General features: G+C 42.5%; 1 protein-coding gene across 1 annotated transcript in view; it reads left to right on the plus strand.

Moving 5' to 3' along the window:
- The first annotated feature begins 5,126 nt into the window (after positions 1-5,126).
- Positions 5,127-13,159, plus strand: part of SLC26A4 (solute carrier family 26 member 4) — a 55,707-nt gene continuing 47,674 nt past the window's right edge. The window contains exons 1-2 of the mRNA XM_054494193.1: positions 5,127-5,290; positions 6,781-6,920. Of these exons, the coding sequence (XP_054350168.1) occupies positions 5,127-5,290; positions 6,781-6,920 (304 nt within the window). The remainder of the gene's footprint in view (positions 5,291-6,780; positions 6,921-13,159) is intronic.

Here is a 13,159-nt window from a genome sequence, read left to right on the forward strand (position 1 = left end):
CAGATGGGCTCTGCCTGAGAAATTTATTGAATTATAGTTTTATTGACACTGTAAGTTGTTTAAAATTGAATGGATTGCCACATAATATTTACAAATAATTAATTTTTTGATGTTTTAAGGGTTGGATTCTCTTCTTTTAAAACTAGTTTTATTTCTACCCAATGATTTCTCAAAATTCCATTGTTAAACAATCGATTGATCAATAATTTAACCAGTCTGATACCTATTATATTGTCATAATTTGTCAAGGTATTGTGTAGGGAAATAAAGAGACTAGCATTATAATTTTACTTTAATAAAAATGTATACCTATGTCTGCATAGAAAGAATAAATAAAAAAAGAAATAAGCAAAACAGTGATTATCTGGATAATGAGATAAAATGTGATTACTGTATTATACGTTAATGTAGTTTCCAAATTATTTACTATAGACACATCTTATTTTTGTAATACCATAAAAGACATATATTATTTATGCCCCTAGGGAGCATATCTTATAACTGGAGAAGAAAATAAAGTAGCATACAGTAAACAAATAGAAAACAATTGAGTGCAAGATAAAAATAACAACAAAAAACCAAGAAAACAATTGAGTGCAAAACTATATGATTACTGAGAATAAGCCCAATAAGTTGCTCAGAGAAGAAGAGATCAGAAATATAGAAAGAAAGTTCAGTTCAGTTCTCTTTTTGTATAAGTATGGCAAAAATTTAGCATTTGTTATCTTGAGAAAATTAACACGCATAATGAAATAAAAGCTCAGGATTAGGCCTGGCTCAAGTGATCTTCCTGCCTCAGCTCCCCAAAGTGTTGGGATTACACTGTGAGCCACAGTGCCCAGCCAACATGTTTGCATTCTTTTGCAATTCTTCTGATTAGAGAACATTTTAAATTGTAAAAAAAAATAAAATAAAATAAAGAAAAGAAAAAAAAATTTATACCACAATATTTGCTCTCAGACAAAAATAATGTAGCAAGATTGACTGCTCTTAAGTTAAATAAATGAAGGATTCAATTAAATCATTCTTGTAGCACACGTAGTCACTCAAAAGCATAGATACTCTGTCAGGTGTGGTGGTGTGCGCCTGTAGTCCCAGCTATTCTGGAGACTGGGAGTTCAAGTCCAGCTTGGGCAAAATGGCAAGATCCCATCTCTAAAAAAGAAAAAAAAGGCATAGATACACTATAAATTTATGTAAATATCTATATTTTATTAATTATATAATTCTATTATAAAACTCATAATTATTTTATGAATCACAAAATATGCTATCAATTAAACTATGATATATAGTAGATCATCAATTATAACATGAACCCTGATAAAATGTGAAAAATCTGTATTTTATAATCAGTGAAATAAGATACACATTTTGTGATCATTTGATTAGTGTCTACTGCACCCATAAATATGAGGCCAGGGTACCAGCTTTTGTTCATCATTGTACCCACAGCCAGCACAAGTAATTTCCTAATAAATCCTTGAATGAATGAATGAATGAATGAACAGGTGAATGCATAATCAAACAAGGGAGTTTGTATTACACTGCAAATGCCTAAATGATAAATAAGAAAATGCCTTTTAAAAAAGTATTAACTGCTAAATAAGTACTGTAAAGTAACAATAATATTTTCTGACATTTATTTTTAAGTGATGCATCTATTTCTTTGGAAAGAAGTCCTGAATTTTTAAAAAATCTGATAAATAAGAACCACCCACCTCTGCGTGAAACAGGTGAAGGTTGCCTTGTAAAGCCCAAGTGAGTAATCTAAGGTGTTTAATATCACAATTAAATAGGGTGGGGAGAGCAAGCTGTTATTTCCTCCTACTCTTCTGTTTTTAAAACAGCCAAATTCAAACAGTCTGCCTTTTCACCTATGAGAAAAGCAGTTCTATACCCTTATAGAATCCTGTAACAGAGATACCATTTTGTTCTGCCCCAGCTATTTCTGCTATAGAAAAGCATTGAACAGAAAAAAGCAATTATCTTCGTCCAGATACATGCAGGACTTATTATATTGTGATTATTGAACCAAACTCTTATATACAGAGATGCATTTCAAATAAGAATTCTATTAGCCAAGTGAAGTTACTCTTTTGCCTCCTGTTGTTATTCAAGTCTTTTCTCTTCTGTCGTTCTGCCAGCCTTACCCCACTCTTTAATCCTCTGAACCAGCAAACCATTGCTAAGTTCTGATGCAAAGTGGTTTATAGGCCTGACTGGACCAGACTAAAAGTGTTCAAAATAGCAAGCAACAAGGAGCAGAAATCCATATTAGAATGGGATATGGACTATATTTATATTGGTACAGAATGCCTTCAATAAAGAGTTGTAAGTTGTGTAGGTGAGTTGCCATGGAGCTACAAATACGAGTTGATATTCTGAAATCCTAGACAGCCATCTCCAAGGTTAAGAAAAATCCTTATGGGCTCACTTGTAAAGATATCCACAGCATTGTCTTAATTGAGAAAAACAAAGCCTTAGATCAAATATGTAAAGTAATTTTTAGTTTTTTGAAAATATATGTTTGGGCTATAGATAAATCTGTTCAAAAAACATGAGAGAAGATAATAATGGTTGAAAGGAGGCACAGTGCTTGCCCTCAAGGAGTTTTTGTCTAGTGAGGGAGAGAGGACTCGTATGTAAATAAAATTGTGTTACTAAGGTAGATAGTGAGAGGTAACTTAAGAGAAGATCAGATAAGGTATTAAGAGAATACAGAAAAGTGTCTGGATTAATTCTGAACTACAGCATCAAAGAATGTTCATGCAAGAGATAGTGTTTTCACCAGATCTTGAAGGTATGGATGAGGGTATACAGAGTGAGTATATTCAGATTCTACTTTAAAACAAATACTTTCCTCTGTTGTAGTGAAGTTGAGCTATACATCCAACAATAATGAAAAAATACACACTTATGTACATATATGGAGAGAGATACATATGTTAGTACATGTAGCAATTTATTAATAAATGTACAGTTTAAGTCGCATGCAAAACCTTGGAGTGATAGCAAACTTCATTGTAGGATGTTTAGCAGCATCCCTGGCCTCTACTCACTAGGTCCCAATAGCATCCCCCTAGGTGTGACAACCAAAAATGTCTCCAGGCATTGCCCTCTGGGGGCAAAAAAAGCCCTTTATTAAGAACCACTGGTATACATAAGTAAAACATACACAAGAGATTCCTCCCCTCTTCTCTGTATGTGAATAAAAATTGCGAAGTTCATGACCTGGATTTTCCTTTTAGGTTTCTTCTTTAATGGTTCTTAACTTCATTGGGTGAAGTAAGCCTTTGAAGATCTGTTGAAAGCTGTTGACTCATTCACTTCTCAGGAAAACGCACATGCTGACTACAATTTCAGGGTTCTCTGGGGAGGAGTTCTGAGTTCTGTTTCCAGGAGCTCGTAGAATTGTCATGGTCTGTATATGTAAGGTAGGTGGATTACAGAAGGTTGATGTACAGAGGTCTGTATTTTGGAGCCTCTTCTGTATTTACTTCAGAACACTAATAATCAGGCGAGAATGTTCTGGTTTATCAAACCCTTCCTTCTGCCTTTCATCTTAACCATGCATTAGTTTTAGCGAAGTTCATCCCAACAGAAGACAAAACACTGATGAGGTAGGATAGCTCCGGCTCCTCCTCACTCTCTTCTAGTCTTGATTTCCATGTAGTCCAGTTTATTCCTTCCCTGATTGTCCAGGAGAATGAGAAAAAGAGAAAACAGAGTCTAGTGGGTAAGAAACGGCCACCTGGACGGCTTGATTTGGATTGTGAAATAAAACACACACACATGCACACGTGGAATAAGTGGCTAAAATCTGAGTAAATCGTGAACTCTGTATCCTCCACTCACTGAATACTCCTAAAAGACTTTCTAGAAATTCAAGGACTTATTTATATAGAAACCTGGCCACTGTTCCTCTTCTCCTCCCCGTGTGGTATGAGACCACCTGTGGCAGGCTCCCAGAGACCACGGACCTCTTCCTCTAGGCAGGTTCTGCTCTCCTTTAAGGAGTTCCACAGGGCCTGGCCCGCCCCTGACCTCCCAGCCCTTGAGATTAGTAACGGGATGAGTGAGGATCCGGGTGGCCCCTGCGTGGCAGCCAGTAAGAGTCTCAGCCTTCCCGGTTCGGGAAAGGGAAAGAATGCAGGAGGGGTAGGATTTATTTCCTGATAGGATCGGTTGGGAAAGACCGCAGCCTGTGTGTGTCTTTCCCTTCGACCAAGGTGTCTGTTGCTCCGTAAATAAAACGTCCCACTGCGTTCTGAGAGCGCTATAAAGGCAGCGGAAGGGTAGTCCGCGGGGCATTCAGGGCGGGGCGCGAGCGGAGACAGGTGAGTTCACCCTGAAGATGCCCACACCGCCCGGCCCGGGCTCCACTCCCGGGGAGGCCTCGAGGGTTGCGGATGGGACTCTTGAGTGGGCACGGATCAGGCGGGCAGGGGGCAGTACAGCTTTCTTTCTGAGACGCCGAGAGCGAACAGGCTGCTCGGAAAACAGGACGCGGGGAGAGACTTGCTCAATAAGCTGAAAGTTCTGTCCCTGAGAGGGCTGCGACAGCTGCTGGAATGTGCCTGCAGCGTCCGCCTATTGGGGACCCGCGGAGCGCGCCCTGAGGGTTCCACGCCTGGCCCGGGGGCCTGCACTTCTCCTCCAGTGCGAGCCTGGAGCTGCGTCCCGGGTCAGGTGCGGGGAGGGAGGGACTCTCAGTGTCCGCTTCCAGCCTTGCACGCGCCTTTGGCCCCTGCCCCAGCCCCTTGGTTTGGGGGGAGATTTCAGGACGCGGACAGCGCCCTGGCTGCGGGCCATAGGGGACTGAGTGGAGCTCGGGAAGTCCCCAGAGCAGGGCTTACTCTCTTCAAGTTTGGGGAACCCCGGGCAGCGGGTGCAGGCCGCGAGACCCGAAGGTTCTCAGGTGCCCCCCTGCAGGCTGGCCGTGCGCGCCGTGGGGCGCTTGTCGCCAGCGCCGAGGGCTGCAGGACGCGGACCAGACTCGCGGTGCAGGGGGGCCGGGCTGCAGCTAACAGGTGATCCCGTTCTTTCTGCTCCTCGCTCTTCACCTGCGATCGTCCTCCCTTACCGCGTCTCCTCCCTCCTCGCTGTCCTCTGGCTCGCAGGTCATGGCAGCGCCAGGCGGCAGGTCGGAGCCGCTGCAGCTCCCCGAGTACAGCTGCAGCTACGTGGTGTCGCGGCCGGTCTACAGCGAGCTCGCTTTCCAGCAACAGCACGAGCGGCGTCTGCAGGAGCGCAAGACGCTGCGGGAGAGCCTGGCCAAGTGCTGCAGGTAGCGGCCGCGCCGGCCCGCGTAGGGAGAAGCGGAGCGGGGCGTCCACGGCTTGGGGCGACGAGGGCGTCCCCTGTAGGCGAGCGTGGGGTGCGGGCGGCGGAGCCCCTGGGCGCCAGCTGCTTCTCCCAGAGGCCCGACTTTCGGTCTCCGGTCCTCCACGCCGCCCTTCTGGTAGGAGGGTGGCTCCATCAGTCTCGGGCCCGAAATGAACTTACCTGGGAAACTCGCCTTTGGGGAGAGTGGGTTCTGGGAGCCCCATCTCTCTTTTTCCTCTCTGAAGGAAACTTGGAGTGCCTCTTGGGGTACAGTGGGTCCCTGTTGCCTTCTTGGGAATTCGTTTAAATGAAATGAATAGGGAAACCCAGCTCTTGACCAGGAGGAGTCCTTGAAACACCCAAGCTAAGTAGGCGGGCTACCATTCAGTTAGAGACCAGAATACAAGCTAGGACCCAGGGGAGTGCGGGGTGTGCCAAGTACTTCACCAGCAGGCGGTGGGACCCCTAGGGAGAGCCACCCTCAGTCTCTAAACCCAAACATGCCGTAACTAGATGTCACAAACATAAAGAAATTAGAGTTTCTAAAACCTTTCATTATAGAACATTTCAAATATATGCATAAGTAGACGAAGTAGTATAATGAACTCCCCACCCCCACCGTTTTTAACCCATCACTCGGCCTCAACTGTGATAAACTCCGAGTTACTCTTGTTTCTTGTATCGACACCTACTTGCTCCCTCCAGTATTATTTTTAAGCATATCTCATATAGCATACTGTCTTTATGTATTTTACTGCGTATCTTTAAAGACTCTTAAAAAATATAACCACATTTCATGATCACACCTTAATATCTAAAAATAACTCCTTAATATAAAAAATCGAGTCATTATTAAAATGTCCAATTTTCCCATAAATGCCTTAATTAAAAAACAATTTATTCAAATCAGGAGTTATACCACCTACTTTTGATATTTTTCTTTTATCTACAGGTCATTGAATTTAAAAACTACTAAGTAGCAAGGTATAAGGTATACATTCCTCATGCTAAGATTTTTGTAAAAACTAGCTCCAGGCTTGTATTGCCAAAATATACTCAGTGTGTTTATTTTCTTTAAAGAAAATAATAATAATAAGGCGCCTGGATTAGGAGTCTGAAAATTAATCTCCATTTAGAGACTCCACATCCATCAGTCTCTGGCTGGACCAGAAAATAGGTTTTTGTGTAGGAATATTTTCTCAGAGGATTAAAAAGGTGAGCGAGGGGTGGGACACTTAATCCTGTGTTCTCTAGAAGAGTGAATTTAAAAGGATAGATACGGTTCTTGGCAAAAGCATGGTAAGCACTTCAGGGTTATTATTTTCCAGGAAATTCTTATTCTTTTTCTAAACAGTTATAAACATCAGCAGAATCCAGTTCATAACTTTATGATTTGCAAATTGATTGTGACTGAGATTGGACTGAAAAGCCAGTTTTCTTGCTTTTTGACAGTTGTTCAAGAAAGAGAGCCTTTGGTGTGCTAAAGACTCTCGTGCCCATCTTGGAGTGGCTCCCCAAATACCGAGTCAAGGAATGGCTGCTTAGTGACATCATTTCGGGAGTTAGTACTGGGCTAGTGGCCACGCTGCAAGGTAAGATGTTGGCGGATTGAGAGTTCTGGTCTCCAACAGGAGTTTAACACTTCTCCCCAGCTACCGTAGGTCTGTGACAGATGTTTGCTTACCCTTCAAGGCCTGTATCTTTCCTGAAGAGCCCCTTAGTGGAGAGAGTCACCTCTTTTCTCCCCTTCCTTAGAGTTCTCTTCCTGGGAAACTGCTGCCCTACTAGGTGCAGAGGTCCAATTTAGAGGCATATACTAGGCAGTGGCTTCTCAATTTTTTAAAATTTTATTTTATTTGAGACAGGGGCTCGCTCTGTCACCTAGGCTGGAGTGCAGTGGTGCAATCTCGGCTCACTGCAAGCTCTGTCTCCCAGGTTCACGCCATTCCCCTGCCTCAGCCTCTCCAGTAGCTGGGACTACAGGCGCCCGCCACTACGCCCGGCTAATTTTTTGTATTTTTAGTAGAGACGGGGTTTCACCGGGTTAGCCAGGATGTTATCGATCTCCTGACCTCGTGATCTGCCTGCCTCGGCCTCCCAAAATGCTGGGATTACAGGCATGAGCCACTGCGCCCGGCCAGCTTCTCAATTTTCATTGACCACAATTCAATAAGAAATGTGTAAAGAGTTTCAAGTCAAGATTTAAAAAAAAAAAAGAAATATGTGTTACATCCTGATATATACATATATATCTAAAGTTCCTGTAAAATATTTATTATTACAATATGCTAATCTTTCACTTTGTTCTATTATGCTTAGGTTTTTTAAATGATGATTGCAACACATTAAATTATTTTATATCCACACGTGGATCTTTTTTGTTTGTTTGTTTGTTTTGTTTTGCTTTGCTTTTTAGAGATAGAGTCTTGCTCTGTCACCCAGGCTGGTGTGCAGTGGCACGATCTTGGCTCATTGCAACCTCTCTGCCTCTCGGGTTCAAGTGATTCTCGTGCCTCAGCCTTCTGAGTAGCTGGGACTACAGGCATGTGCCACCATGTCCATCTAATTACTGTATTTTTAGTAGAGATGGGGTTTCGCCATGCTGGGCAGGGTGGTCTGGAACTCCTAACCTCAAGTGATCTGCCCTCCTTGGTATCCCAAAGTACTGTGATTACAGGCATGAGCCACCACACCCAGCCTCCCACACATGGATCTTCAGGTGCAGTTTGAAACTGGCTTAAGGAAAAGTGAAGGGAGCTTCCTAGCCTGGACTCCACATGAATGTTTTGCCTGCCCCTCATCCCTTTTTAAAAAAGTTCATCCTTTTATTTTAATTTGTGGGAAAATATGCCAACATAGGTGGTTATTTGTTCTTTTATAAACTGAGTTCATACCATAATATTCCCATAAGCATCTTAGAAATCTGTTGTATAGTTGATGCCTAGCAGTGTGGCATTCTCCTCTGTCCCCTATCCCCACCATCTCGTTTCTGCCCCACCCCCAACACCCTGACCAATTTCCCAAAGACCCTGAATCATGAAAACAGAAATTTCGTTATTTATTATAATTTGTGAAACACCTAATATGTTCCAGGCACTAGGTATGCTGACATGAATAAGATGCATCCTCTGCTTCCAAGAAACTCATAGTCCAATGGAGAAAGAGATAACAATTCAATGTGATAAGGGCTGTGGCAGGGGAGTGCAAATTACTTGCTAAGGGAGTGCAAATGAGGTTCACTCAAAGTGGTCTTAGGGGATCTTGAATAGCTTCCTGGAAGTTGAATGTCAAAGCTGAGTTTCCCTGATGGCTAAGTCTGAGTTTGCCAAGTGATGGGAAGTAGGGTGGGGTGGGGATGGCTTGAAAATAGACTATTTCAGAAGCTAGTAATGAATGTTGAGCAATATTGTGAGCTAAAATTTGGCTATGGAGCTTTCAAGATTGCTCAGATCAGGCCAGGTAGATGCCCGCAGAGAAGGAGGATGGCCTATGAACCCAGGGTGGAGCCTCAGCCTGATCAAGCATGTTCTTAATCACAAAGGTGGACGGGAGAGAGACTAGGATGGGCTGTGCGGTTCCTAAGTTAAACAATGCCAAGTATTCTACGCTGTGCCCTAAGGGCTGTGACATGGTGACACCCTGTGACTCCCGGGGGACAGGAACCATGCCTAATTCATGTTTGTTCAGCAGGTGCCTAGCACAGAGACAGGCACATAATAGATGGTATATTTAGTGAAAAAGATTGAATTGCATTCCTGATAATGAATCTTCTTTATATATGAAAAATGGTGGTTCATGCTCCATGTCTCCCCAGTTTTCATAGACAAGTATCTTATAAGAATTCATTTTGTTTATAAGCATGAGACACTATGCTAAGTAAGAATGTTGCCAGCTATCTCATTTAATCCTCATTAACAATCCTGCTAGGTAGGTCTATTATTATTTCATTTTCAGTAGGTGAAAAAATATATTAAATCTTGCCCAGGGTCATGTGGCTGGTAAGTGGTACAGCTGGGATTTTAATCCAGTGTCTATTGTGTAGTTCCTTACTTTATGGGTAAGATGATTTTCTAGAAACATTATCTCTATAAAGTTTTCTGTGTAAGGTGAATTTCTGGGAGGTTAATCTGTCTCACGTACACATTCATTTATCATTCATTCACTTAATAAATATTTATAAACTAATTCTGTAGGCCAGGTATCCAGCCATGTGCACTCAGTGGTTCATTAACAGGCACAGGTGCTGACTTCATGGAGCTTTGTAAAATTATTTTGAGGGGTAGAGATGGGAATTAAATTAGTAGATAAATAGAAAAATAATTATAGATTGCAATATCTATTGTGATGGATTAAATATACTGCAATAGGGATTAATTTGAAAGATGGGTCTTTATTTTTATATTTTTTTGAGACAGGGTCTTGCTCTGTTGCGCAGGCTGGAGTGCAGTGGTGAGATCACAGCTCACCACAGCCTTGGCCTCCTGGGCCCAGGTGATCCTCCCATCTCAGCCTCCCCAGTAGCTGGAACTACAGGCATGTGCCACCATGCTTGGCTAATTTTTGTATTTTTTGTAGAGACAAGGTTTCACCATGTTGCCCAGGCTGGTCTGGAACTCCTAGGCTCAAGTTATCTGCCTGCCTTGGCCTCCCAAAGTGCTGGGATTACAGGTGTAAGCCACTGTGCCCAGCCAGGAAGGGAGGTCTATTTTAGATATAATGGTCAAGGAAGACCTTACTGAGAAGGTGAAATTTAGTCAAAGACAAGAGAATGAGAAGGAGACAGCCATGTGATAAGCAGAAAAAAAGAGTGTACCAGGTAAAGGTGCAAAGGCCCTGAGGCCAGAAAACTTAGTATTTTCCAGGGAGGAAGAGGAAGAATTGTAGTGTGGGTGAGTGCAGTGGGGGAGGGTGAGTAAACCATGAAATAAATTGAGGCACGACTGGGATTAGGATGAGGTAAGGGAGGCACTCACTCTCAGGATGCCTCTTTAAATATTGTACCCTAGGCACCTCATTTGCCTCATCCTATTCCTGGCCCTGTGGGGATATTGCTGTGAATTAAAGGGAGAATAGGTATGTCAGCTTGAACCAGATGAGGCAGGCTATGAAGAGAGCTGCAAGATATGGAATATATTGTGCAGCAAGAATCACTGACACATAATGATGAGTGTGGATGAAAATCACTGATGCCTCCAAGGTTGCTGGCTTGAGCAACCGGATAGATCATTACATCATTTATCTAAATGGCAAAGACAGGCTGAGGAGCAGGTATGGGATAGGAAATCAAGTTTCCTTTTGGATATGCTAAGTTTGAGATGCAGGGGTGAGACATCTAAGTGGAGATGCCACATAGAGAAGTGGGAGCTACTGCAAGTGTGAAGGTTAGAGGGGAGCTCTAGGCTAGACATAAAAATCAGGAAAGCATCGCTGAAGAGGTGATATTTACAAGAGTGGGAATGCCTGTGATTACCTAGGAAGAAAGGGCAGGTGTAGAAGAAAAGAGAGCCAGAGTACTTAGAAGTTAGGAAGGCAAGGAGAGCGGCAGCCAAGAACCTGAGAAAGCTGGGCGCAGGAAGTTGAAGACAAAGAACAACCAAAGGAATGTGGGATCAGAAGCCAAGAGAGAAGGTTAAAAAAAAAAAAAAAAAAAAAAGCATAGAGGGGCCAAGAGTGTTGAATTTGCCTGAGGGGTGGGGTATGATGAAGGATTACAGACAGCTTTTAAGAAGTTTTGCCATGAATCAGAGGGAGATAAGAGATGAAGATAGAGTGAATGGAGAATTTGTTTTTCTCAATATGGGAGATACTAGAATGTATTTGTGAACAGATAGGAATGACCTAGTAGAAAGAAAGAGATCCATGGTGCAAGAAGTACAAGAGAAATAACTAGAAGCAAAGTAGTAAAAAGGGGCAAACGTGGAGGGGTTTGAGAACAGAACTAGGAGAATTACTCCTTAAAGGCAGGAGGGATATTTCTTCCATTTTCAAAGGAAGATAGCCCAAATGGTGCAGATGCAAACAGGTTTGAAATTTTGATGAAAAGCAACTTGGGAGCATCTCATGGATTCTGTGTTTTCGATTAAATGCAGAATATGTCTCTTAACTTTGAGTCTGGTGGAGAAGGGTTTGGGCAGATTGAGGTAAGTAGGGGAGGTTTGAATAGTTGTCTCAAGGAGAGGAAGGCACACCCCCTGAGGAAATGTAATTGGGTCCCCAGGCAGTGTTGAGTGCCCATCTAGCACTTGTGGTCACAAATTTTACATGAAATTGGTTAGCCCAGATGTAGATGCCTTCGGTCCAGTTTATCTGGCTGCTCGAAGGCTGTCATGGATAAGGTGGATGTTTGAGGTCAGCCAAATTGGGGTTTTTGCCAGACAAGAAAAGGAAGGAAGGAGAGAGTGAAAAAAGGGAGTTAAGAATATTTGCAAAATTCCGTGGAATCTGTGTGGGCAAGGGGGAAGTGAAGACAGGAAGGTGTGGAGGATAGGGAGAAAGTGGATCGGTTAATTGATTAGAAGCCTCATGAGCAAAAATAAATGTTGCAATAAGGATTCTGCGGTTTGTGAGCTGGAAGACTTGGAGGCTGTAGCTGGAGAGAGGCTCAAAATTCAGATTTTGGAGGTGGTGGTGTGGTTTCCAGTGATGACAATGTCCATGCCGTAACCACTGGCTGAGCAGCTGAGTAGTAGAACAACTCCGAGAAGACCAGCTCAGGTTACTGGGAAGCCAGGAAGTTGCTAAGGATGATGGGATCTTTCTGATTTTTGTTATTAAAACAAATTCCCATCAGACAGCAAAAGATCAATGCAAACCTTGTAGTGCTATTTTTATTCACAACTTTAAGGAGTCTGCTGTCTGCTTTCTCCTTTTGACTTTTATTTATTTGTTTGTTTAAACAACAGAAATTTATTTCTGCAACATGAAGGTGCCTGCAGATTCAGTTTCTGGTGACAGCCCGTCTCCTTGCTGCATCCTCACATGGTGGAAGGCTTTACCTTTAGAAGAAATTTAAATTTAATATAAATTTCAACTGTTTATTAGCACCTGCTTTGTCAGTATATGTCACCATCCTATAAATCATGACTACCAACAGAGAAATTCTATCATTTAAATCAATGGCTCAGATTTCTTCTAATTTTTTTTCTTTTTTGAGACTCTCTGTCACACAGGCTGGAGTGTAGTGGTATGATCTTGGCTCACTGCAACCACCGCCTCCTGGAGTAGCTGAAATTACAGGCATGTACCAACACCCCCAGCTAATTTGTGTATTTTTAGTAGAGACGGGGTTTCACCATGTTGGCCGGGCTGGTCTAGAACTCCTGGCCTCAGTGATCTTCCCACCTCAGCCTCCCAAAATGCTAGGATTACAGTCATGAGCCATCACACCTAGCCCCAGATTTCTTTACAAATTGTGTAATTTTAAAACTGTTGTACCAAGTTTCTTTATAATAAAGATGATTCCAGTATATTTGAGTAGTAGTGGTCCCTAAATGGGACACTCTATATGAAAACTGAAAAGTTCCCCTTTTCCAGGCATATTAAGAACTGCAGAACCCAGTTTGGGGAAACGGAAGTTTGAGAAGGACTTGAAAAATGTCCATATGAAATAGACAATTTGTGCTTTCATCCCCTGCTCCTTCTTTTCTTATCTTCCTTCTGTGGAGTCACCTTCCTATTTTATTCCATGCTCTTGGGACTACTGACTATTGCAATTCCTGTTTGTAATTTATATATTAAAACAATTGCACTAATAGATATATTTTTCTGAATACAAACTCCACAAGGGCAGAGACTTTGTTTTAACAGTGCCTGACACACGGTAGGTGCATAA

This window comes from Pongo pygmaeus, chromosome 6, assembly GCF_028885625.2.
Source record: "Pongo pygmaeus isolate AG05252 chromosome 6, NHGRI_mPonPyg2-v2.0_pri, whole genome shotgun sequence".
NCBI classification, from domain to species: Eukaryota; Metazoa; Chordata; class Mammalia; order Primates; family Hominidae; genus Pongo; species Pongo pygmaeus.